Genomic DNA, 27924 nt, shown 5'->3' with positions numbered 1-27924 from the left:
GATAAAAGATGTGGATCTTGATTCCAAGAGTTGAACTTGCTTTTGGTAGCGATTCAACTCTGACTGTGATTTCCAAAAAGATGTCAATGTAAGTGAAGCTGAAAAACCAAATATAATCCAACATAAACCTATCAGAGGAAAATTAGCGGTCAAATCCACAGACTATTATAGTCTTAAGACTGAAAGAACTTGCCAGCTCAGGACCACCAAAAAGCCTGAAAGACCACAAGGATGATTGCAAGTTTTATTCCTTGGTTAATAAAAACACCTTCACAACATCTAGTCTAGTGACATCTTGCAAGTCAAGAAAACTCTTGAGGAGGAAAGTGTATCATGTCCAAAATCTTTGCAATTTTCAGAATGACTGGAAAAGGAACATCTCATTATCGGAAGCATGCTGCATCCATGAAACAGATGAGCATCTAGCTACCAGTGTTTTATGTTGTGACTGCTGATCGATACAGCAGGATGAATTCTGCAGTGTACAGAGATATACTCACTACCCTGATTCAAACAAACCAGCGTTTCACTCACATGTACAGGGAGTGCAGAATTATTAGGCAAATGAGTATTTTGTCCACATCATCCTCTTCATGCATGTTGTCTTACTCCAAGCTGTATAGGCTCGAAAGCCTACTACCAATTAAGCATATTAGCTGATGTGCATCTCTGTAATGAGAAGGGGTGTGGTCTAATGACATCAACACCCTATATCAGGTGTGCATAATTATTAGGCAACTTCCTTTCCTTTGGCAAAATGGGTCAAAAGAAGGACTTGACAGGTTCAGAAAAGTCAAAAATAGTGAGATATCTTGCAGAGGGATGCAGCAGTCTTAAAATAGCAAAGCTTCTGAAGCGTGATCATCGAACAATCAAGCGTTTCATTCAAAATAGTCAACAGGGTCGCAAGAAGCGTGTGGAAAAACCAAGGCGCAAAATAACTGCCCATGAACTGAGAAAAGTCAAGCGTGCAGCTGCCAAGATGCCACTTGCCACCAGTTTGGCCATATTTCAGAGCTGCAACATCACTGGAGTGCCCAAAAGCACAAGGTGTGCAATACTCAGAGACATGGCCAAGGTAAGAAAGGCTGAAAGACGACCACCACTGAACAAGACACACAAGCTGAAACGTCAAGACTGGGCCAAGAAATATCTCAAGACTGATTTTTCTAAGGTTTTATGGACTGATGAAATGAGAGTGAGTCTTGATGGGCCAGATGGATGGGCCCGTCGCTGGATTGGTAAAGGGCAGAGAGCTCCAGTCCCACTCAGACGCCAGCAAGGTGGAGGTGGAGTACTGGTTTGGGCTGGTATCATCAAAGATGAGCTTGTGGGGCCTTTTCGGGTTGAGGATGGAGTCAAGCTCAACTCCCAGTCCTACTGCCAGTTTCTGGAAGACACCTTCTTCAAGCAGTGGTACAGGAAGAAGTCTGCATCCTTCAAGAAAAATATGATTTTCATGCAGGACAATGCTCCATCACACGCGTCCAAGTACTCCACAGCGTGGCTGGCAAGAAAGGGTATAAAAGAAGAAAAACTAATGACATGGCCTCCTTGTTCACCTGATCTGAACCCCATTGAGAACCTGTGGTCCATCATCAAATGTGAGATTTACAAGGAGGGAAAACAGTACACCTCTCTGAACAGTGTCTGGGAGGCTGTGGTTGCTGCTGCACGCAATGTTGATGGTGAACAGATCAAAACACTGACAGAATCCATGGATGGCAGGCTTTTGAGTGTCCTTGCAAAGAAAGGTGGCTATATTGGTCGCTGATTTGTTTTTGTTTTGTTTTTGAATGTCAGAAATGTATATTTGTGAATGTGGAGATGTTATATCGGTTTCACTGGTAAAAATAAATAATTGAAATGGGTATATATTTGTTTTTTGTTAAGTTGCCTAATAATTATGCACAGTAATAGTCACCTGCACACACAGATATCCCCCTAAAATAGCTCAAACTAAAAACAAACTAAAAACTACTTCCAAAAACATTCAGCTTTGATATTGAGTTTTTTGGGTTCATTGAGAACATGGTTGTTGTTCAATAATAAAATTATTCCTCAAAAATACAACTTGCCTAATAATTCTGCACTCCCTGTATGACACAAAGCACACTGCAAAAGTAACCCAAGACTTTCTCAAGGCAAAGAAATTGGATATTGTTCTGTCCAAATCCGTCGCTTGATTTCAACCCAGTAGAGCGCGGCTTTCATTCACTGACAACAAAACTGAAGACAGAAAACATCACAAGCAAGAAGCAACTGAATGAGATGCTCTGCCAGGCCTGGCAGGTAACAGCATTTAGTGATGTCCATGAGCTGTAGATTTCAACTAGTCACTGACTGCAAATGATTTTCATAGTATTAAAAGCATGGCCTATATTAAAAATGATTGTTTCATCCAATCAAATTGAGCCTCTGAAAATCACATCAGTTAAAATCACATCAGTTAATACTATAGAAATGGTTAGATTGTGACTGACTTATAATCAACAATGGTGTTGTACAGAGGGAACATTACGAGTTTTATTACAATTTTTGATTGATAAAGTAAATGCTTTAATATTGGCTGTGCTTAGAGTCTGAACATAAGGGTTTAAATAATTACAAGGAAACAGGTTTTTAAACCAACATTTTATTCCTGCAACCATTGCAACAAAGTACAAAAACATTTAAAATCTAAAACAAAGCAAAACCTTAGTGATGAACATTGTCAAATCAAACCTGCTTCTCTTATGTGTTCGTTGAATATCAGTGGAAAAAAAAAAAAAAGTTCTTCCAATCATACTCTTCAAAATGAGACGATTTGTATGGCTATTGTCATAAATACCAGGAAATTAAGTATTTATACAGAAATGACATAATTTAAATGCATGTTCAAGGTTGAAGACCGGCTGAGCAGGCTTACAAAAAAAAAAAAAAAAAACCCCAAAAAACAAAAAAAAGAGTTTAAGCCAAGTGTCCTCCGTACTCAGCGACTCTTCATGGAAACAAACAAAGCACAAAGTCCACTCGGCCTTATCTGTCTGGTCTCATCATGCCCGGCCTCACCGGCGGCATCATCATCGGTCGAGGATGACGCATCATGTTTGGCGGTCCTGGCATCATCTGCATGGGTCCTCCCATTGGTGGCCTCATGCCTCCTAGATGTGATGGTGATGGCATACGCAGCTTTAGGTATTATTCATTACACCAGTTTACCCAAACACCCACATCAGTGCACTGACAGACTTTTTCAAATAACCTCCTTGTCTTTTGTCTCATCTGGCCACCAAGGCACAGAAATGTCTGATTGCTTAAGATATTTTAATTTTGCCAAGGCTGATTCAGAAGATATTGATTTTACAGTGATATAAAAGCAAAAGAAAGTCTGCCAATCAGGAAAGAGAAGTCACACACAATACAATAATAAATAAATATTCAAATAACCGTGTGTGGTCAACAGCTTCATCTGCATATGTGGTCATTGCTTATGAATACAACCTTGTTTAACAACAATGAGTCTAAAACTTTTTAAATGACTATCTTCAAAACATTTCTGTATCATATTGAATAAATATCAAATTAACAATTGAACTAGGGCCAGGCCACACCTTCAGGTAATACCAAATTGTATCATAAAATTAAGGAAAAATGTTTCTTACCAGGCCCACCGGGCATCATGCCATGTGGTGGAGGCCCCATCATAGGCATCATTGGAGGACCTCCCATGGGGGGTGTTGGTAGCATGCCTGGACGAGGAGGACCAGCTGTATTTGAGACAGAAAAATGCCAGTGGACAATTAATGTTAAGACTCTGTACAGTGCACAGAAATTTACATGTCAAAATCCCATAGAGTGAATCACAGTATATGCAAAGAGCCTCATTTACAGTGATATGTGACCAACAAGAGAAAACAAATATCCAACAACAGACAAAGCTTATGCTCACTACAGTTCCAAGGGATCGTTTTATTGGTCGCAGTTTTATCATCATTATCTTTGACCTTTTTTTTTTTTTTTTTCCTCCTTCTCTTTGATCAATAAATCTGCAAACTTGTGATTGTGAGTTTTGTTGCTCCCCTTAATTCATTTTCACGCATGAGCTCAATGTTGGGGAATTTTATAGAGTTTCCCTATAGCACCACAGCAGGCCATGGTTCACTTAGATGCATTCTCACTCCTGGAAATAATAAAATAATTGAAGCGAGGTGCTTCCTGGTGGGGGGAAAAATAGACTAGTCAACTTGTCTAAAAGACAACACTCAGCATACAGCCAAAATAGAGTACCAGCTAATGGATGAGGTTAAACATGGTAAAAATACTGGATGTGTATTTAAGCAGCATTTAATAACTAATAATTACATTATTCAGTATTAAATTCAGGATTTTTAAATCTCACTAATAAGTGTGGTACTTTACACTGTGCATAACACTTAACAGTTTGCCTATGTTAATGTTAGTGCTAGCACCAGTAGCCATCTTTCCTTGCAGGCTAATCTGCACATAACTGTGCAGAATATGGTTACACACTGCCGTGTTGGAAGTAAACCAAACATGCAACTGTTTATTTCTAGGTTAAAGTAGTGCAGAACCACACCGGTATGTTCAACCATCATTTCTTTTACCTCCCACTTTGCTTGTTTTCAACCTACATTAACAGAGAAAGAGCTGCTGCTGTCTGTTAGAGCTCCAGTGGTGGATAATGGTGGACGGCATCTTAACATCTTGCAACCACTAATTAAATTGTCTTAAACATTAACAAACTATTTATTTATCAATTTATGTGATTAGAGTTGCCACAATCAGCTAGAGTGGGGGTGACTCAACATATGTTTACCATTAACTTTGTCGTGCAGGTTTGTGGTCACAGTTTTACCACAATTTGGAATTTAAAAAAAACAAAACAAAACAAAACAAAACAACATTTTACTGACCAAAAAAAAAAAAAAAAAAAAAAAAAAATCTGCAAATCAGTGACTCACATCGTAGCTCAATTTCATCTTAATTTTCACACAACACTGAGAAATTGCTCGCAGTTGCTCTTCCTCGCACATAACACAACAAGAGACAATCTGCTTCAGATGCATTGTCACTACTGGCAATAATGCAATAATATAAGCAAAAGGTGCTTCTTGGGTAGCGCTTGCAGGAGGCACAACATGATGTGCCTCCTGTGAATTTACTCAACTTTACAGGCACTAGTTACATATGAACTCAATCTGACATTACTTAAGGAATGTGTGCTTTTGTCTGATCTCACAGGGTCAGATGCATCTCTAGCATAGACGCTAGATGCATGTAATAAGTTAAGATGCTGAATACAAAGCCTCTTATTTAAAAGCTTTAAAACGCTGATAATTGGCACATAGTCTGGACTTGATACACGTTTGTATAAGCAATCCCAACCTGAGTCATAAATCCAGCTTTTAGCAAATATATATAGTGTATATATAAAAACACTGCATATTTTTTTCATGTCATGAGATGCTTTATTCACGCGAATTAATTGTTAGTTATCCTCAGGATATGACTGCTAAAGCTCCACATGTATGGCTTCTTGTTAGTCTAGTGAAATGCACTTCATTCAACCTCCAATTAAAAAGAAAATGTTAACAGAATTTCCCATATGGTTATGAATTTATAAAAAGCCAGTGTCCGTGTTATGGTTGGTTAATTAAATTAGTACCAAGTGTAAAGACTCACCTGGGGGAGGGCCACCTGGGAACGGCGTGGGAGGAATCTTTCCCTGTTGAAATGCGGCCGCTGTTGGCAGAAAAGACAAAATTAAAAACACACAAAAAAAGAAATTTTTCATGAAGATTATGAATCGTGTACAGATCCCAATCTAACTTCAGTGCAATGCTCTACATATGGAGTCCAACAAATGGGATCTTTTTAAATGGGAGAGGAAGTAACATAAAAGTGACTTCAAAAAACAAAATCAAATGTCATGTTTAAAAGCCACAAAGAAGAATTTAGTTTGTAAAACAACAGATTCCTCCACAGTGGACAAAAACACTCATGAGCTTTGCATTTTATATATGGATTAGTGGTTTGTAATCTCAGAGGCCCAAGTAAGCTGGTGTATAGAGCCCACTGGTTAAGCAGAGAACTTGGATATCCTACATGAGTGCAAAAGCATGCCTGTGTGGGATATGTAACAGGCTTTTACTGTCTGCCTCTAAACCAGCTTACTAAATATGGAAAAGAAAGAGCATGCAGCACCCACATTAAGCATATAGGCGGTTTGCTGTACAGTGGTCCCTCGCTATAACGCGGTTCACCTTTCGCTGATTTTTTTTTGTGCAATTTTGCATGCTTTTTTTTTTTTTTTTTTTAAATTACAGTGCATTGTGTTCTGCATCCCAATCGGCTGTAGACTATCGTCAAACAATCTCCGCCGTGTCTCCTGTCCAGTACAGAATGCGTTCAGCTTGTCAAATTTAAATAAATCTTCGATCGCTAGCTAGTTTTCTCCCCAACAAACACAACAATGTCGACGAAACGTTTTGCACCGTCAAAGGCACCTGCAGTAGCACCCAAAAGGCAGAGGAAGATGCTAACCATCGCACAAAAAGTTGGACTTCTGGACATGCTAAAGGAAGGTAGAAGTTACCGTATTTTTATATAATACTGGACTTTAGGGCTGTTCGATATAACGATATATGTCGGATGACGATATAAAAACGTCTATCGTTTCATTTTACGCTATCGTTTGTTTCGTGGTGTCGCAAAATAAACTGTTTACGGCAATATTTTTTCATTATTATGATGGTCACTGTAGTGGCTATATTAATTTCCTAAAGTTCTCTCTTTCTCTTATATTTAATATAACCACACTACAGAAGGACAAGCGCTTGTTTTTATGCGTTGTCGTTAGCAACAACGACGGTAAAACCACCTCGTGTCCGCTTGTTTATTTTCCACATAAACCTTTCACAATAAAGCTCAAGATCCTGTTGAGACTTTTCAAAATAAACTGAATCACATGAAAGATGCAGAGTATTTACGGATGAGAAGCAAAAAAGAGCCGTCAGGTGCTAAAAAATAAACCTTAGACTCAAACATTAGAACAGGCTTTTCCCCACAGCACGCTGTGTAATAAATACTCACAAAGAAAACGGCGGCGTTACAACCTATGTCTAAAAATGTATCGTTTCATGCATCACTTAAAACACTCGACTCCAGGTACGCGACGCCCAGCTGGAAACACTTCACGCAAGTCGAGCTGCCCGACATTCACAGAATTTACAGAAAATGTCACATTTTTGTGATTTATATCGTTATCGGACGATAGATGTCTTAATATCGGGATATGAGATTTTGGTCATATCGCACAGCCCTACTGGACTTATTTTTCTATGAAGATTTGAACTTTGAGGGTGTTTAAACAAGAGAGAAAAGTGTGAAAATCTTCTTGCCTGTCTGAGAAAAGTGTGTGTAGTGAGGGGTTTTACAGCCTTAAAACATCTATAATAATTGTAAAAACTAAAGTTGGCTACTTCGCGGATTTCACCTATCGCAGGTTACAAGGCTCGCAAAATCTCTGGTAGCCCTTCGGGCAGGCACTCGTCAGTTTTTGGTAGCCCAAAATAAATTTAAGTAGCCCGAATAAAAAAGAGCAATTTTTTAATGTTCTGTTTCCTTTACAATACTATACATTAAAGTATAATATTGTAATGGAAACAAAAATTAATCAGAAAATTGTTAAAATACAAATCACAACAACTGTATAAAAATTACAATCATCAACTCAAATACTTGGTTCTAATTGAACAGAAATTTCTATGAACTTGCAAGAACTGTGTAGAACATGAATCAGTCTGTGTCAGATCCTGAATCTGAAATTTCCACTGAAGTCAAGGGTAAGGGGTAAGTGGAACCAAGATTTAGGCCATTTGCTTTTTGAAGTTTGCAAAGACTGCTAATTTTTGACAATGGTAGTTCACTCTTTGCAACATAGTACGCTTTTGAAAGATTTTTTCAGGACTTCTGCTTGTGCTTGGTTTATTTTTAGTATGTTTTTTGCAATTGCTGTTTGTTCTGGGAAAGATATTGCAGACTGAGCAATAATGCATTTCTTGGATTTCTCATGGGTTCTGATGGGGTCTTTCTTAAAATTACTGGTTCCAGTTACAAAGGCGCTTGTCGACTCAAATGAAATGAAACTCGCAACACACCTGGCAGAACATCATGTTATTTAGCTCGTCATATTCCAGCCACATAAATTCTTTTGTCCATGAAACCAAAAAAGCTGAGCTTTCTTTTTGCCTCATAGTCTGATTTGTCATAACTTTTCCGTTTTGTGGTAGGCTTTTATTTGGCTGCCCCTTCTTCACCCCGACCTGTCTTATTTGGCTCAGCAGAACTAAAATACCGGCGTAAATCCTGCTGCTTTTACACACGTACTTACATAACGGTCAGCGATTCTCTGCGCAATCAACCTCTATGACATGTTTAAGCTTGCTGTGGGAGATTTCACTTGTCACGTTTGAATAGTAAGCTAATGAGTGATAAGACGATGTCAGAGGAATTGGTGCGCAATTAATCGTCACTCACCAATCAGTGCTGCCGTTCTCTACACACCATTCGTGCGATCGCAAAGTGAAAGCGAAAGCAAAAAACAAGCGCAAATTCAAACGCGATTTCAGTATGTCACATATTGACAGTGGGTCATCGATGCCAATCACATAATTACTCAGCTACATTTTCGAAAGAATGCAAAAGCATTGACATATATTTTTCCTTCCTATGATAGCCCGACGGGCAGGGCTGAGGTAGATTTTGGTAGCCCGACTGGAAAAATCGCTAGCCCCGGGACGTCGGGCTAGCAATTTTGCGAGCCCTGGGTCATTTTTAGAACGCAACTCCCGCGATAAACGAGGGACCACTGTACAAGCAAATAAAAACATCACTGATGCTGCCACTAGAGGGCACTTTCACATTTAAGTTAGGCTTGTTGGACATGTGATCTGTATCCAAAAGAGCTCAGAATCAGAACAGAGTTTCTCCCCTGATCAAAACATGTTTTGTCATCAGGAGACTATGACTCACGTTTCCTAATCTTACCTGAAACCAAAGCCTGTAGTAATTTTATTCTTGACACAAGACATTCAGACAATAATATTCTTACTTGTTTTATCAATGAGACTCTGTGCTTGCTCCTCCATCCATTTCTGGTAGTAATCTTTCACATTTTCTTTGTGCTTTCGGCCACTGCAGTGGGTTTTCCTCACTGACGGCTTAAACAGAAACAGAGTAAAAGCATGAGATATTGAACTGGAGCAGAAAAGACACACACACACACACACACACACACACACACACACACACACACACACTAATGCCTTTCAACAATTTGATTTGATACAAACAAAACTTACCGAATCATGTGTAAGGTAGGTATCACAGTAGTCACAGTAAAACCTGAGGATTTAAAAAAACAAAAAACAAAAAAAAAACAACAAAGGTTAACTTTTTAGTGGTTTTTTTTTGTTTGTTTATTTTTTTTTGTTTATTTATTTATTTATTTTTTTTTTTAAATCCAGACCTTTTAAATATGACCAATCGGATATATTATAATTCTGATCATTTATCAGTACATATCCATATTTCTATATCTATGTATACACTTGTGAGACTTCATCACAGCAGATGCCTTTGTGTCAAAGTAAGCGGTTATCAGCGCTTTGTGTTGACATCATTTTGCAGAATCTGTTTACCTGCTCTCATTTGCCGTTTTAGCTGTTTGGCGTTTTTTTTAAATAGTTTTGTGAGCTTTAACCTGAGATTCTGGTGTTTCTGACAAAATACATGTATATTTAAAAATCAAATTACGATTTAATGAATAGATATTGCATTATTCAAACTATAATTGATTTGAATCAGAGAAATCGATTGTTTAAACCCACCCCTAATATCAATAACATAGGGCTGGTACTCTTATACACTCACTGGCCACTTTATGTCTGCTCAACAATGCAAACAAAGTAAATAAATTTAATAGGCTAAATCACATGGCACCAACTAGTGCATTTTGTCATGTAGACTTGGTTAAGTTTTATATTATACATGACATGGTTGTTGCTGCCAGGCACGCTGGTTTGATTTTCTTGAGATGCTCAGCACATCAAACCTTGAAGCAGATGGACTACAGCAAAAGAAGACCATACTGGGTGTCACTAAAGTCTGCTAAGAACAGGAAAATGAGGCAACAATTCACACCAAATCGTTGCCACGGCAGACAAAAGATTGAAAATATGTTTTCTGGTCTGATGAGTCGCTACTTCTGTTGTGATATCTGAACGGTCATGGACTGGCAGAAGCAGCATGAAATGCTGGATCCATCCTGCCTTGTATCAATGGTTCACGGTTTGATGGTCAATAATCCAGGTAAGGAAATCCCATAAAGTTTATTCAGTTCATCTGTACATAACATTTTCAGTGGGAAAAGCATGGATGAGAAATTAAACTATTCACTCACCGAAAATGCTGCATCCAAATAAAATGAACTAACTTTTAAACAACATGGCGTACCTGAGTAATGTCCATCCTTTTAAAAACAGTTTTCAAACAGGGTAACACCATGTCACAGGTCAGCTCAAAACACCACTAGACAAAATATTCCCTCTAATATATCTTTTTGTATATTAGAAGTGTGTTGTAAAGGACAATGCATTTTTTTAAGTAACATATGTTCCATGCAGGTGTTAGAAAATGTCCAGCTAGATTTTGAGATGCCCTACACAAAAAGTCCCTCCCAGCTGGAAATATTTACCTTTCACAAAGCATAGCATGTATACTTCTGTGGTCATGCAAGAAATGTTTACAGTATTCTTATTTTTCAGAAATAGATATGATATTCTCAGGCCAGGTGACTCACAATTGTAGCTAACATCAAATTAGTTGAAAAGTACCATTTTAAAAAAGTGATTTTTTGGCATGCATTTTCCTCATCATAAAGTGATGATAATCTTTTAATAGTCTCACTTTCTTTTTTACTTATTTGTTATGGTGAGCTTTGCAGCTAGTCTCCCTCTATGGCGTTCACCTTGAAAGTAAAATAATGTTAATATGTGTCAACAAGATCTTTAATCTAATACCAGACCACACTTCTACATGTGAATGTTTTCTGAATTTAAAAAAAGGCGAAAAAACAATGAAAAGTTTGAACTAAATACACATTTAATTGTTGGACCATTAGGAACCGCGAGAAAACTCGAACAAAACAGCGAACTGCTCTGTAGTTTAGATATTTGTTAAGCATATACAAGTTACGTTAGCCTCAATAGAAACCACTGATAGACTGATCTATTCAATATCACGGACCCATGACTTCACTATCTGTCGATATTTGCTGGTAAATGTTGGCTTTCGCTCCAGCAAATAGCCAGAGCCCAGACACAGCTTACAGCCTCGGTCTGAGCATACCCCGGTTATTAGTCTCCAGGGTTTTTCTTACCACCAATTCTTACTTAATTTAAATACAAACGCACATCAATGCTGTTAAACGAAATAGGTAAAAGACTTATCAGTAAAAACAAATTTTATGTGAACTTACTTCGGCATGTTTCACAGCAACCTCAGCCAGAAAGCGCGACGCCGGTACTGCCAATAAGCGTTCCGACAAGATATGGAGACCTCCACAAATTTAGTTCCGCCTAAAATCGTGTTACGGAAAATTACATGGTTTTCTTTCTTCTGTTGGTATTTAGCTATTTAGTTGTGATTTAAATACAGTAGATGAAAAGTATGATGATAATAATAATAATAATAATAATAATAATAATAATAATAATAAAGTACAATAACAATAATAATTTTTTGACATTTAGTGATTTCCATTACTATTAGGTAGTATATACTACCACTGCATGTAAATGACGTAATTACATTCATAATTACAACCAAAATCAGCAACTTTCAAACAAACAAACTAATTAAATTTTTTTAAACCCACCATATTAGCAAGAAGATTTTGTACCAATAATAAAACAATTATATTTTGCAATCCAATTAAAAAAGAAGGTGGTGCAGATAAAGGGCATCATTTACATATATCTAGTAGATTCAGTGTTGTTCAAAAGAAAACCCAACAACAATAAAATAAATGTGTTAATTTCTCCCAAGACACTGGACAGGAAATGTTGTCAAAAGCACTATATTCATATAACCCCCTATATTGATAATGAACAACGCACGTTTTTTAAAACTTTGTATTCATTTACCATTTATAAAATTCAAAAATAGGGATTTTGAAGCATGAGATTGATACATAAAATATGATTATCTGAATAGATAAAAGATTAGGTACATGAGGTCTATTGTTAAACTGTGAAAATTTGCTATGTAAATGATATATACAGATCGTTACTGATTTATATATTTCTTTCCTGTATGTTGAATTTTGCTTTCAAGCATAATCACTTCATAGAAAGGTTAAGGAAAAGTACATCTTTAAAAAGTGAGTTCTTATAATTCTGAAAAGGTTTTGTATGTTTAATTATTATATTCAGTGCTGTTCTTTTCATATATATTGGTAGTCATACTGTCCATATTTTACACTGAACTGATAGATGGGAAACAGATTTCATTGATAAACCAATGAAAAGGTGGCTACAAATAGCAACAGATGACGTCGACGCCCACCAGGTGATTGGCGGAGGGCGACGAGCGCGCTGTTGCAACGTCAAACATCGTCCCCCTAGTTGTGCCATGCGCACTAACGGTTGTTGTTGTTGAGCTGGTTGTTATGGCTGAACAAGGCCTCGGACTCAATTGAGAGAGGACCCCCGTACCACCCCCGTCTCCGCCACGGGACACCTGGCACCCATGGAGGGCACGGACATGGACGTGGACGCGGAGCTCATGCAGAAGTTCAGCTGCATGGGCACCACGGACAAAGACGTCCTCATTTCAGAGTTTCAGAGGCTGCTGGGCTTTCAGCTCAACCCTGCCGGCTGCGCCTTCTTCCTGGACATGACCAACTGGTGAGTGCGGGGATTGGAGGGCCCGCTGTGGGGAGGACAGAAGTATGACGCTAACCTAGCTTTATAATTAGCTTGTTAGCCTACATAGATAAAAATTGTACAAAATAGAGCGCTATGGAGGTGACGTTGAACCCTGAAGGGAATCATAGCACCATTCCCATTCCATGGGATGGCTGTTAACTCCAAGCGATCATCACTGGCAAACGGAAGTGAAACGGTAAAGTTTGCCGTGACCGCAGAGGAAACAGTAAGGTGAAGTCACTGAGGAACCAAATAGCTAGCAGGCTAATTTAAGCACAGGGAACTCTCGCTCCTGGATCGTCAGCCATGTTACATAACAGCGCACAGAGCCAGTTAAACCGTGCTCCTCGGGAAGCCAAAACTCAAGGCAGCGCCGCTCACTTCACGTTATTCTGATGACGTAACCAGTCGTGATCTATCAACGGCCGACAACAAGTGGTCTTGATCACAACGCCTTTGTGCTCCTGGCCAGCTACGCTCACGTTCTTTAGTTTGTCAGCGATTGATGCCCTTGATTGGATCAGTTTTGAAAGATAAAACTTGATTTCACATAGCTTCTGTATAGGGGAATGGAGCTTAGGAGGTCATAATGGAAAGAAGGCATCATTACGCGGCAGTTGTTTGAATCTGTCCCCTTTATCCAAGATTTGGAAGTTCTAAGTAAACATGAATTTATGGCTAGTATATGAGCAATGGCTCAGAGGTAGCAACCCACTAAACCAGGCAGCATTATTTCTCTCTTACTGGCAGAGCTAAACTAAGAGAAGTGCCACTAAGATGACTATGCAGGACTGTACAACTTTTTTTACTTCTTTTTGTTGTGTATTTTTCACACTTACATGCTTCAGATCAGCAAAAAAATGTGAGTAGACAAAGATAATCTGAGTTAAAACAAAATACAGTTTTCATATGATGATTTAATTAAGGGGGAAAAAAGTTATCCAAACCTACCTGAGACAAATCTAATTACTAGTTTTGCCACCCTTGGCAGTAAGAACTACAATCAAGAGTCTGCAGTAACTGGCAATGAGTCTTTTACACAGCTGTGGAGGAATTATGGCCCGCTCTTTAATTCAGCCACATTAGAGGCTTTTCAATCATGAGCAGACTGTTTAAGGTTATGCCAAAGCATCTTAATCAGATTTAAATTCAGACTTTAACTAAGCCACTCCAAAACATTTGTTTTCTTTTTATCTTATTTATTTTGATCTTTCTGATATTTTGTTGTTGTCCTGCTGCATAACCTGAGTGTGCTTCAGCTTCAGGACAAAAAACCGATGGCTTCAGGATTTTCTAGTATAGATTAGAATTCACGATTCCATCAATAATGGCAAGTTGTCCAGCTCCTGAAGCAGCAAAGCAGCCCAATGCCATTATACTACCACCACCATGATTGACTATTGGTGTGATGTTATTTTTTATCAAATATTGTGTTAGTTTATGCCAGATATAAAAGGATATAAACTTTCCAAAAAAACTGAACTTTAGTCTCATCATTCCACTGAATATTTTATGTTTTGGGGATCATCAAGGTGCATTTGGCAAGCCTTTGTGGGGATTTTTTTGGTAGCTCAGTAGGTAGAGCAGGTCATCTAATAATTGGAAAGTTGGTGGTTTGGTCCCTGGCTGCTCCAGTCTGCATGCCAGATGGGCAAGATACTAACTATGCATACTAGAATGGATACTAGAATACTAGAATGGATGCATCAGAGTATGAATGTGTGTAAAATGTAGATAGAAAGCACTTAAGCATAGAAAAATGAATAGGAGTGTGTGAAAGAGGCATGTTAAATGAAGCGCTTTGTGCTCTGGGAGAGTAGAAAAGCACCATATAAGAATCCGGTTTTGGTCAGAAGTGTTTTTTTGCTGTGGAACTCTCCCATAGATGCCATTTTTGCCCAGTCTCGTTTTTTGTTGAGTCATACACTCTGGCATTAAGTGAGCCAAGTGGGGCCTGCAGTTCCTTAGATGATGTTCTGGGTCCTTTTGTGACCTCCAGGATGAGCCGTGTATGTGTTCTTGGAGGAATTTTGGTTTGGATAGCTTTTTCCCCCTCTTAATAATTGAAATCATCATTTGAAATTTATTAGTTCTTTTTGACTAATTAAAATTTGTTTGATCTGAAAACATGTAAATGTAACAAATATCCAAAACATAAGAAATCAGAAAAGGCAGAAGGTGCATGTTGAAGTTGGACAGACTTTACTGTATACTGCAGCACTATGATTTCAAGATTAATAACCGGGATCGATAGGTATTGCTGATGTGTATTAACTCTATGCTCCTTCTTTTGCATTGGAACAGGAATCTGCAGGCTGCTATTGGTGCATATTATGACTTTGAAAGTCCCAATGTCAACACCCCATCTATGTCCTTTGTTGAGGATGTGACAATTGGGGAAGGAGAGTCTGTCCCTCCAGATACACTGTTCACTAAGACCTGGAGGATACAAAACACAGGTATATGGGATTTACATTTACACCTTCACATTGTATACATGTAGGTAGTCTTTATAAATCTGTAACATGTTCATGGATTTTGTTGAGATGTATTTTGAATGAATTCTTCTTGGTGTCTTGTAGGTGCAGAGTCGTGGCCACCGGGCGTTTGTCTCAAGTACATTGGAGGCGATCAGTTTGGGCATGTAAACACAGTTATGGTGAAGTCACTAGATCCCCAAGAAATATCAGATGTGAGTGTGCAGATGCGAAGTCCCACAACTCCTGGCATGTACCAGGGCCAGTGGAGGATGTGTACTGCCACTGGATTATTTTATGGAGGTAAGAACCACTACTACTTTGATTAACTATCAAGTACATTTGAGACCTATGACTAATAATAGTAAATAATAATTTCAGTTCATACTAAGCCAAGATTTAAAGATTTAAATCTCATTTACAATTTTCGATTCCTGTGATGATTAAAAACAACATTATAATATAACTGTTAGTATTTTGCTTTCATGTTCACAACAAAGGTCTTGTTTAGGTACTCTGTAATACATTAGGCTCCCCTTTTCTTCTTAGCTGTGTTCTTTGCTCATCTTAATAACTTAAAGTCAGTCGCTTTTTACTGCAGCTTCAGAAAAGATCGTTAAGAGACATCAATCAAGAAGATCAATCTCGAGGAAGTAAGACTCTAGTTTTTGTAGTCAAAACCTGCAGGATTATCAGTTGTGTGTGGCTCCATGTTTCTGCAGATCCAATGGTCGTTCACTCAGCCCACTTTTAACAGTGTGCGACAATTTGCTGTCGGCTTTGGGTTTTTTTCGCCTCTGTGACTGCTTTGCAGGTCTCTGAGCCACGTGAGCTCACTGTCACTCTGTGCCCTCTTGGCCTCCATCTGTGCCTGCAGACTTCCCACAGCGGAGGCAGGTTGGCAGGAACCAATAGCTGCCGGAGACTGGCTTTACAAAAATTGCCCCCTAGTCAAGGCCTAACACTTCCTCACCCCCCATGATTAGGATTTTTGCCATAATTGAACTGCCTTAGTTTATACCTCAGTTTCTCATAAAATAAGACGAACAACAAAATTTCATCAGACTGTCAGGTTTTAACCAGACACCAGACAATGTTGAGGATGCCCGTGGTTTAAGTCTTCATTTGAGACTTGTAACAAACCTACTTCATATTGTTGTCTCAGGCATGTAGCTCTGGCTGTGAGCACAGAGGTCCCACCCACTATCTCAGTCTTTTGTTTTAGAGGGACAGGCAATCAGAAGCAAGTTGGTTTAAAGTGAAGGGGGGAGGGAGTGAAATCTGCATGTTTCTGACAGAAGGTCACCTGGGGGGGCTCCACAAATGCCCAGCAGAGAATCAACATCACCCTCAGCTGTAGATAATCACACCTCAGCTTGTGAAACCTGTTCACAGCAGTCCCTTATCTCCTTCCTCATCATGCACTCCTGTGCTTACATCTACCTCTCCCTTGTTGTTGTTATCAGAATCAGAAAACTTTATTAATCCCTAAGGAAATTATGCAATTATGCCAGCACCATTAGTTACATTGCTGGTAACAATGTTAGTTAGATTTAGCAGGTTCATTGTTTTCCCTTTTTCCTTGTTCTTTTGGAAGAGGTCACGATACAAAGTGGAAGAGAATAGTTTCAGTAATTATTTTCTAAAAGCTTCGAAACAGCAATGCAGCACATGCTTTAGGGGATATCCTCCAAAAACCAGAGGTTAACCAGCTGTAAAGCATGCAAAAATGCTCTAAAAGAGTACAAAAATACATATAAAGAGTTGGAAAAGAGCAGAAAAGTTCCCCCTTAAAAACCTAATTTTAGTTTACAAACTAAACCACATACTCTTTTTTTTGTTTTTTTGGCACCAACACACGGCAACAAATTCCTGTTTTTGTACAAGCTTGGCAATAAAAGCGATTCTGATTCTACATATTCTGTTAATAGCAATTTAACACTAAGAAAGTTGTCAAACTAGCAAAACAATTGAGTCTTACACAGTCAGGTCACTTTTGTGCTCGTTTGTTATCTCCACAGATGTAATATGGGTGATTCTTAGTGTAGAAGTTGGAGGTCTTCTTGGAGTGACTCAGCAGCTATCTTCCTTCGAGACGGAATTCAACACTCAGCCCCAGCGCAATGTGCAGGGAGACTTCAACCCTTTTGCCTCACCACAGAAGAACAAGCATGATGCCACTGACAACAGCTTCAGAGATCCAGGTGGAGCTTGGGAGCGCACGCAAGAGCCAATCCAGCAAGATCAGAATGGACTGTCTCATAATGCTGTAAATAGGGCGTCAAATGGTCTCCAAACTAATCTTTCTGTGGTAACTTATGGACAGGTATGTATATGTAACAATGAACTCATCACAGATCTACTGTCACCTTTAAACCTACATCACTACATTCACTCCGTTATACTTTTAAGTACCATATGCAAGTTTTCGTAAAAACTACATTCTTTCATTCTACATGTGATGGGCAGCAGATGAGCAGTTGTTTTGACTTGTACAAAATTTTTAAATATTTAGCTTTATGCAGTTCTATGGCTCTATAGGGTGTAGCTTACGAAGTGTTCGACATTGCCAGACTTTCTTTGCATCTTTGCAAACCCCTGACAGGTATCACAGTGGCAGCTATCAGCTTTCTTTGTGTTTGGATTCTGCCTGTGTTCACTAGAGATTATAACAAAGAATATAATGGAAAAATGCAACACTGTCGTTGCAAATAAGAGAGCAGTGCTGGCAGAAAAACATTAATCTCTGGAATTTGTAAGTTATTATTTATTTTACCACTCGGTATACCCCCCATGTTGCTGTTTATTTATAACGTGACAGCTGCACATTAGAGCTCTTAAACTTAAACTTGATCCATTTAAACAAAGCACTAAGTAAACTTTACGTGCTGCTTTCAGCTCTGACGCTGTCCCACCAAGAAGGAGATGGGGAAATCATATCAGTGCTGAATTGTGAGACTGAAACCTTCTTTCGGCAATGCTACGTGGATTTTTTTCTTTATATGCCACAAAAAGAAGCCATAATGGTCATTGTTTCTCTGTAAAATTAAATTCTATTACATTATCAGTGTTTCGTTTAGTTCCACTTAAACTGTGAAGCTGGTCCCAAGTATCAGATATCTTTTTTTTTTTCTCTCTCTCCCTCTCTCTCTTTCTATGGGCATGAATATGATAATTGCGTTTATCATTTTCTTCCTCTTGGGACTACACATATTTGCACACATTTTAACACAAATTTAATATAATCAATTCACCTACATATGCTTCCCACTGACTAAAATGTTGCCAAAGGAAAGTTCACGTGAGTAATTAGATGATTAGATTTCTTTACTCGGGGGATTGTGGTTAGACACTAACCGTCTTCTTGGCAGTCTGCTCTGCAGCTGTCGGCATATCAGGTTGTGGACAGTTAGACGAGCCTCAGGGTTTAAAACTTTATTCTAATTAGTTGTAACTTGAGATGGATTACTTAAAACAGAAAATAATTCCTGTGACTTAATCCATTTTAGTCTTACTGTACAGTTTGGCGCAACATATTGCGCAATCGTCTGGTTTCTAGGAGTCAGTGGGGATATTTGTAGTTTTTCTGTCCTGTAATATAGAAGTGATTATAGGACTAAAAGCTTGGTTTAATGTTGACATTTGATGATGTGCATCGCAGTTTCTATGTTAAACACTTTAGTCCAGAGTGAAATATTTTGACATTTTTAAGTGCAGTCATTAGTCATGAGAAAAACGAATAATGTCCTATGTCCAAGTTCTATTTCGAACACTGTAGATGACGAAAAAATTCAGCACTTTGATGACAGCTGAAATGCTGTGATATTAACACACAAAACAATAATGTTATTAAGCACAGCTTGAGCCATGATGATGCAGAACAAAGTTTGAATATTAAAAAAAATGTTCTAATTTTACAGACAGAGCAGGGGTTTTTTGTGTGTGTTTTGGTGGTAACTACATTCAAATCAGCGGTTGGTCTGCAAATGGTCAAAACCAAGTTTAGGGTATCTTATTTAGCTTTTTCCCTTTTTTTTTTCTAAGTTTGAGTAAATAAACCTCACTTAAATATATATAGTTTTTAATTACAGTGGAAGGCCTGAACCTTCCAAAGGAATGAAAAGCCCCACTTTTTCAACTGGGAATGCTATAGAGTTTTACTTTTGGCCAGGTTTTGTATTTTCTTGCAGTGTTGGTGGTAAGTATCAGAGAAAAGCAAAGCGAGCTCCTCATTTCTTGTTAAGTTCTTACTTTTATTCTTAATTACCGTAATTGCAATTCTAGTCTGGCTAAACATCCTGTTAAAATCAGAGATGATATGCATTGTTGCCAACATGTAAGTATTGCTACAGTTTGGCTAACAGGTAATTATTTGTGAGATGTGTAAACCTCTATGTTACAGCCTTGTTAAACTCCCTCAATGTTCTTTGTTGAAGAAAAAAATCACACTTACTTAAATCTTTTAGATGAGACTATTTTGTTCTATGGTATTATCTCCTCAAACACTGTATGGACTGAACCACCTACACATTACACCTGGAGGAGCTGATCGTCTGTGCCACGAAGCTCCATGCACGCAGTTATTTTGCTGATGTTTATGCCAGTGGAAGTTTTGGCGTCTGCAGTTACTGGGTCAGCAGAGAGCTGGCGACTTTTATGCACATGGCTGATGCGCTGTGGTTCCACAATGCTTCCACTTTCCACTTAAAGCCGATCATGGACTATTTAGGAGGGAAGAAATTTGCATGAACGACTTGTTGCAGTGATGGCATCCTGTTACAGTTACAAATTCAGTGAGCTCTTTAGAACAACCCATTATTTTATAAATGCTTGTAAAAGCACACTGCATGGCTACGTCCATCATCTTATACACCTGTAGCAATGCAAATATTCGAATTCAAAGGTTAAGAGGTGTGGTCCAGTACTTTTCATAGGCAAAGCTTTGTTTACAGTTTGACCTCTCAACCTTTTCAGGGTTGGCTACACTGGAATGATTAGAGTCAGCTAGCTGTGTGAATCTTTTGTGGCTTTTTAAGCGATGCATTAATTCGAAAGAAGACTGCCTGGGTGCTTTTGTTTTGTCACGTTTTATTACCGCCCTGAAACTGAAGATAAACACAGACATGGTGGAGCTTTTGCTTTTCTTTCCCCTTTGTGTTGTAATAGAAACTAAACCAAAAGGCTTTCTCTCATTTTTTTTTTTTGTCTTCCCCCACAGGGACCCTACCCATTTGGACAGAGCTAGAATGACAAAGACCCCTCTCCCCCATGGTGAATGAAGAGCTTGGCACCCTGGGAGTCCTTAAACACAGAGGAGTTGGAGGGGGGGAGGAACAGTTGTTTTATATTGACTCATGACAACCCTCTTCCAAAAACAACACGTGGCCCTTTCCACAGAAACACAGAGGACAGTGAAGTGATGGATTACATCAGCTGCAGTGAAACATCCCACCTGACATCAAACCTGGATTCGCATGTGTGAATGCTTCATTTAAGAGTGCTATAAACCTTTACGAATAGATACACCTGACTATTTTTTATTTACGTGGTAAAAACGTGCCTAGTTAAAGTGAAAGTCACCCTAAACAGTTTGGTATTCCCGTGGGCAGTTGAATGCTTTCTCTCTTTGGGGTTCCTACCCAGGTCTAGAAATATTTTTTTTTTGTTTTTTTTTTTAAATATGTTAGAGTAGTACAGGAAATTCTAGTGGTCATTCATGTTGAGGCTTTAAACAGTGTTTGAAAGAAGACTCAGAATTGAACAAAAAAGGTGTTGTCTTTTATTCACCATACCCCTCAAAAAAAATGTAAAAAATCTAAATGTGCAGAAGTTTCAAACTCCTTTAGGTAAAACACAGAAGCAGAAAACTACACATAAGAAAGGAAAGAAAGAAAACATGCACAGGTCTTTGCCAGCTCTGGAAAATCATCACTTAAGTGCGTACAAAAATGTAAGCCTCAAAGTTGCATTCATGTATGAGAGAGATGGGAATCTTTCCCATCATCAACCAATTTTACATCACCAGACAACTAGTAGTAATGGATATGGCGATGCCATGTTTAAAATGTAACACTATATCCAAAGTGCCCCTGTTATGCTCATTTACAGCCTGTATTGTTTTATATGATTTCAGTGTTCAAAATAATGTTCACATTTTTGGCACACTCGCATCTTTTTGAGGTCTCTCATGAAAAGCGAGGAAACCGTCTGAAAGCTGTTGACTGCTAACAAAAGGTTTTTAAAACTGTTAGAAATACATTGTATCGCTTCTGCCTTTTACTTTGACTCATCAGCACAGCTGTTGTCTTCTAGCTATGATAATGCTGATCGTCGCAGTTAAAACGCAAGGATTTTTAGCCTTGTGAAAAATGGCTGATTAGTCCTGTACTGTGCTGTGTTTGTGTCACTATTACATGTATGAAATGTGTAAATGAGGACTGCTTTTTTTGGAGTTGGAATAATTGAGTTTGGCCTTTTTAACTCTGCAAGCTATTTATATGCACAGAAGATATGTAACACACTGGAGGGAAGGAGAAAGCACAATAGGGGCACTTTAATTTTGGCTTTGGCAACAATCAATATCTGACTTTGGCTAAAGTGAGTCGTCCGTATTTGTTTGGTTAAAGCTCCAAAAATATGGGAGCTTTTAGAAAAATCACACACTTCCATTTGTGATTCAAATTTTAAGAAATTCACAAGCTGGAAACTTGAAATTCTCAAAACTCCAATATGACTCCAGCAGTTACTGCATTGCAGCATGACACTTTCCCCCCTGCTACGACTTGGCTTGTTAGACTGATTGCTCCACATACAGTCACTTTTTTTTCCTTTTCTTTGCAGTCCTTGATTTGAGTTTAGTACTCATCCTTGATAATTTGGAGATTTTATGTTCTGCTGTCATACAGATTTGGACTGTAAGATGGCTTGGATGCTTGTAACAGAAGCCGTTTTCTCTCGTTACTACAGTTAACTTCAAACTAAGCAGGGTTGGACTTTGTGAATCCAGGATGCCACATGCATTTGACTTGTGTTGTCTGACAAAATATCTAAAGAAACAAGTCTTATTGTCCAAGTTTACATAGACTATTAAAAACTAAGACTTCCTGCCCTTCTGCATATAAATATTTGTAATTCTTGTGTAGGAACCCAGTTTCTTCCAAAGACAAAATCCAGAGAGACCAGACACAAATGGGTGGCATCATCCGCTGCATAGTCTGCAGGTGCATAATTGAAACTGCATGGGACAAGGGTGGAGTTTATTTTATTATTATTTTTGTTTGTTTTATTTTGTTTAGGGTGGGTTTCGCTTTTAATGGAGGCTGAAGCGCAAATGGATGTGAGTAAGCTTGAATATGTGAGTTGTGAGGAAAGGTTGATAAAGCCATCTAAATCTATTTTGCCTGGTGAATGACTGTAGTATCTGAGTCCATGTCTACAGCACATGTACTGAGTATATATATATATATGTGTATATATATATATATACATAATGTATGTATGTATGTGCCTGCGTGGTGCGTGTGTGCGTGTAAATGTTAATGGTTTCTCTTTGGATTGAACTGACATAAATGGTGTATACTACTTGGGGAAAGGATGACTTGACACATGCACATCATTACTGACAGAGCTTTAATAAGTGTGTACCTCAGAAGTATTTTTGAGTGATTCTGCACCAAAAATTCACGCATCAAAAGTTTCCCAGATGTTATTTATTTTGTCTTTCTGTCTGTGCTGCAGATTTAATAATTCCCATTCGTAGCCAGCAGGTGGTGCTAAAAATCAGAAGACCAAACTACACCAGACTTGTCGTGAGTGCTGAGTATACTGTATGAGGGGGGAAAAGTGATGAGTTGTACTGTGAGCCTAGCAGATTGTCTGAAGAAATGTAGATGTTTGTTATCAGCATTGTTAGCACTGAGGGTCAGTTGAGGTTTTCTTTGGCTTATTGTGGATTGTGACACCAGCATTTCCCCCCTCCTCAAAATATTTTATTGATTTGTGTATTCCTCACAGCTTCAGGTTTTTGTTTTTATATATCCTGAAATGAAAGGTTTCAGTGTTAAACACTAGTTTCATTCCTGCACCAGTGTCTGATGTTGAACGTGAAGGTTAATGTATGGTTTTTGGGTTTGTTTTTTTCTCTTCTGATCACATGAATGAGTTTGTCTGCTGTTACACCTGAATTTCTACTTCAGCTTTGCTACCTTCATTATGTCCATTGTTTTGTTTTGTTTTTTGTTTTTTTTGTTTTTTCTGTGTATCTTTTTGGCCTAAAAATAAAATGGGTGGTCCATAGAACGCCATTATAGTGTTACAGTTTTTATAAGGAAGTGTTCAAACAGGATTATTAGAAACTTTTAATATTTTGATTTTAAAGTCCTTTAAACAACTTTTGATGGTTAATTATAAAGGGGATTGTTTCTTCTATTATAGTGTATGTTTATCTTTAAAATTCACCAGCATTCTGTGTTGCAGCTCTTCTCTGTTTGTATTGAGTCATCTGACAGTCCTCCTCCCAAACAGTATACACTGTTCTGCACTGCTTCGATTATTCACGTCTGTCTTTTCCTTCTTTTCGTGTGTGCGTGCGTGCGTGCGCTTCCTTCTTGTTGGCTTGCTTGTGTGTGTGTGTGTGTGTGTGTGTGTGTGTGTGTGTGTGTGTGTGTGAGAGAGAAAATAGTGCTGGATCCATTCTTTAGTTTTAGTTTGTGACTATGTTTGGACTTGAGATGGGTGGCAGAGTGAGTGGATGAGATGAAAGTTTACATAGTCCTAAGATAGCACATTTATCTGAAGAGAAATTGTCAAAATTAAGTTGTTTTTTTTTTCCTCCTGTAACTATAATTAAGCATTTGTATGATTAAATTAACACTGAAACAATGACTTCAGTTTTTGTTTTGTTCATGGGGTCAAAGTAAATGTCATCTTTGCATAAAATCACTCTATACTCCAGCTGCCGCTTTAACCTTAAGCTACACCCAACTCAAACAGTATCATGTAATCGCTGAGCTACAGTTTCACATCCATCGACAGCACAAAAGATGCACTGTGTAGCCACAGTAACGTCACGCAAAGTCCCACTTCAAATCGTCAAAATTAGTTTTAGCCGCAGCTTACTGTACTTGGATGAACGTGTGGAGTTCTAAGGTTTGTTAGCAAGCTGCATCCATTAACACAAAAAGTGCAACTTTTAATGCCAAGCAAATTATTAAATAGTAATAAAATTTCAACCACAAAACACAAACTTCTTGGATGGTGTGTGTCACACAGAAACGACATTGTGTTTCATTAAAAATTCTACAAAAGGCACCATTAGCACGCACATGGTAAACAGGTGCAGATCATTGATTCTAATTAGCACCAGGGAGGCGCAGCACCTACAGCTGCCAATGTCAGCACATCTGTCAAAGTGGCAGAGCCATCAGGCTTTGATGCCAGTGTGTTTTGGGGCCACACCTATCTTAAAATTAGTGTGTGTGCATGTATTGGCATGGTGATTGGCATGTATTGGAGTTATTATGGTGTTCTATTTTTTCATTGTTTTTTTAATTTTTAATTTTAACCTGTGCTGCCATGTTATTTTTAGAGAGAAGGCAACACTTCCAAACAAGCCATAATTGTTCAGGTTTTTTTTTTTCTCGTTGCACTGTCATGAGCTGGAGTCTGCATGCAGCTCTTGGATCTTTTTGCATTTTCTCTAAATGTGCACGGTCTGATCTTGGGACAAATTTCCGTTAACATATATATATATACATATTGTTAATTGCCCCTTGGGGATAAATAAAGTCTTCTGATTCTGATATGTGAATGCTTAAGACATGCGAATGGCCAACATTGCTGTTTTCATAGAAGTCTTGCAGGTCTTGCTCACGCTTGCTGTTGATCAGCTAGCAGCACATGACTACTGATCTTAATCTTAATTCCTATGGAAGCAGTAAGGTTATTTTTCCTTTTTTTTCTGGAGTGCATAGTGAAATCTTTTTGCACGAAAGCCTCATATGACAGCCGCTAGTCTTATGGTGATAAGGTATGGTGATAAGGTGTGCTATGTCTATGTATGTATCTATTATTTTGGCAGTATATAAAGGTGTGTGTGTTTATGTGTGGGAAGGCGAGATGTCCATGTGCATTCAGGCAAGCCAGCACTGAGGCAATTGTTTGAATGTGTCTTGTGTGCCAGGGTGACTGAGGACAAATATTGACTTTTGCAGCGTGAATTCAGCAAACATCCCATCATGTCTATCATCTCTCATTGCGCTTGAGTCACTGTTTTTTGTTTTGGATAACTGCCTGTCATTTCTATTAGGTCAACGAGGTCTTTAATGTGAGGCTTCAACTGTTTCAGTGAAAGAATGAAAGTCAGATGTGACAGATAATGTTTTTGTCTTGAAAACTAAAGTTTAATATTAAAATAATTAAAATGGAATACATTTTAATGACTTGGTTTTTAGTTAATGTTAAAAAATGTCTGTGGTTATGGATAATATGCTTTAATTCGTCATATTGTTTATGACATTTGTTTAGGACGGTATGTTTACAACTTAAATTTATATAAAATGTTTAAAGAAGAATAGGTTGCTGCAGTTTTTCCTGGGGATCTCTCGTCAGTGACATGTGACGAGAGCCCTCAAAGTCAGCCATTGAATATAAAATAAAGGTTTAAAGTACAACTCTTGCATTTTTAGTACAATAAAAAAGAGAGAGAGTCGGCGTTAAGGACAGGAAGCTGCCATATGTTTTCAAACACCATCTGGTTAATGGGGAATTTGCTGCCTTTGGAGCTATCAATGTGATTAGATTACGGATTTTATTTGTGTGGGTGGGGAGCACTGAAGGTGTTATAAATGACAGACAACTTTAAATGATGGTAAGTCTTGAGCATCGAGAACTACGAAAAGTAAATAGCGGAAAAGCATTTCCTGAAGTTAAACAGTACTGCCTTACAAGAAAATTTGCTCACTCAAAAAATGTCACGTAGCCTCTTATTATCCTGCGGCTGTCGGGCAGATTTAAACATGTAATTTTTAAATACATGAGAAACCAGGCGTTGTGTCTCAGACACTGTTCTGAAATCAGCATTTTTATAAGAACAATGGATTATAACAAAACACATTCTGAGAAAGAGAACATATGAAAATGAGTTCCCTTCATCTTAACTTCAATCTCTTTAAAATAATTGTTTTATTTTTCCAGTGCTAACTTTTCTGATGTGGGTCACTTCTAATGCTGCTCCTGTTTTCTGCTCTGATAAACTTGATTGCACGTGCTCTGCCAAAATACACTGCTCAAAAAATAAAGGGAAAACTTAAATAACACAAAGTAACTCCAAGTCAATCACACTTCTGTGAAATCAAACTGTCCACTTAGGAAGCAACACTGATTAACAATCAGTGTCACATGCTGTTGTGCAAATGGAATAGACAACAGGTGGAAATTATAGGCAATTAGCGAGACATCCCCAGTCAAGGAGTGGTTCTGCAGGTGGTGACCACAGACCACTTCTCAGTACCTGTGCTTTCTGGCTGATGTTTCGGTCACTTTTGAATACTGGTGGTGATTTCACTCTAGTGGCAGCATGAGACAGACTACAACCCACACAAGTGGCTCAGGTAGTGCAGCTTATCCAGGATGGCACATCAATGCGAGCTATGGCAAGAACGTTTGCTGTGTCTGTCAGCGTAGTGTCCAGAGCATGGAGGCACTACCAGGAGACAGGCTGGTACACCAGGAGACGTGAAGGAGGCCGTAGGAGGGCAACAGCCCAGCAGCAGGACTGCTACCTTTGTGCAAGGAGGAACAGGAAGAGCACTGCCAGGGCCCTGCAAAAAGACCTCCAGCAGGCCACAAATGTGTATGTGTCTGCTCAAATGGTCAGAAACAGACTCCATGAGGGTGGCATGAGGGCCCGATGTCCACAGATGGGGGTTGTGCTTACAGCCCAACACCCTGCAGGATGTTTGGCATTTGCCAGAGAACACCAAGATTGGCAACTTTGCCACTGGCGCCCAGTGCTCTTCACACATGAAAACAGGTTCACACTGAGCACATGTGACAGAGTCTGGAGATGCTGCGGAGAATGTTCTGCTGCCTGCAACATCCTCCAGCATGACCGGTTTGGCAGTGGGTCAGTAATGGTGTGGAGTGGCATTTCTCTGGGGGGGCCGCACAGCCCTCCATGTGCTCGCCAGAGGTAGACTGACTGCCATTAGGTACCGAGATGGGTTCCTCCTAATCTAGGACAATGCTAGCTCTCATGTGGCTGGAGTGTGTCAGCAGTTCCTGCAAGACAAAGGCATTGATGCTATGGACTGACCTGACCCCATTCCTGAGTCCAATTAAGCACATCTGAGACATCTCGCTCCATCCACCAACGCCACGTTGCACCACATACTGTCCAGGAGTTGGCGGATGCTTTAGTCCAGGTCTGTGAGGAGATCCCTCAGGAGACCATCTGC

The 27924-nt window shown here is 38.8% G+C and overlaps 2 protein-coding genes and 1 long non-coding RNA gene across 5 annotated transcripts; 2 read left to right on the top strand and 1 right to left on the bottom strand.

Moving 5' to 3' along the window:
- Positions 1–2615: 2615 nt before the first annotated feature.
- On the bottom strand, positions 2616–11642 carry snrpc (small nuclear ribonucleoprotein polypeptide C). The gene is made up of 6 exons (XM_003453668.5): positions 11543–11642; positions 9366–9408; positions 9116–9224; positions 5686–5745; positions 3645–3749; positions 2616–3143 (listed from the first exon to the last, which is right to left on the bottom strand). The coding sequence occupies exons 1-6, from the start codon at positions 11548–11550 to the stop codon at positions 3019–3021; spliced, it is 450 nt and encodes a 149-aa protein (XP_003453716.1). The 5' UTR covers positions 11551–11642; the 3' UTR covers positions 2616–3018.
- Positions 11643–12634: 992 nt separating this feature from the next.
- Positions 12635–24352, top strand: ilrun (inflammation and lipid regulator with UBA-like and NBR1-like domains). Of its 3 annotated transcripts, none has more exons than XM_003453695.5 (5): positions 12635–12971; positions 15297–15451; positions 15575–15772; positions 17491–17795; positions 20688–24352. In XM_003453695.5, the coding sequence occupies exons 1-5, from the start codon at positions 12814–12816 to the stop codon at positions 20712–20714; spliced, it is 843 nt and encodes a 280-aa protein (XP_003453743.1). In that variant the 5' UTR covers positions 12635–12813; the 3' UTR covers positions 20715–24352. The 3 variants fall into 3 exon arrangements, with proteins under 3 accessions (XP_003453743.1, XP_005458484.1, XP_005458485.1); XM_005458427.4 differs by lacking the exon at positions 12635–12971 and adding an exon at positions 13108–13223; XM_005458428.4 differs by lacking the exon at positions 12635–12971 and adding an exon at positions 13476–13854.
- On the top strand, positions 17802–18525 carry LOC112846881 (uncharacterized). Its single transcript, XR_003220073.1, has 2 exons — positions 17802–18224; positions 18368–18525. It is a non-coding gene; the product is annotated as an uncharacterized LOC112846881 (long non-coding RNA).
- Positions 24353–27924: the final 3572 nt, after the last annotated feature.

Source organism: Oreochromis niloticus, linkage group LG5 (genome assembly GCF_001858045.2).
Source record: "Oreochromis niloticus isolate F11D_XX linkage group LG5, O_niloticus_UMD_NMBU, whole genome shotgun sequence".
Taxonomy (NCBI): domain Eukaryota; kingdom Metazoa; phylum Chordata; class Actinopteri; order Cichliformes; family Cichlidae; genus Oreochromis; species Oreochromis niloticus.
Note: the sequence above shows the minus strand (reverse complement) of the source record. Positions and strands in the feature narration are given on the sequence as shown.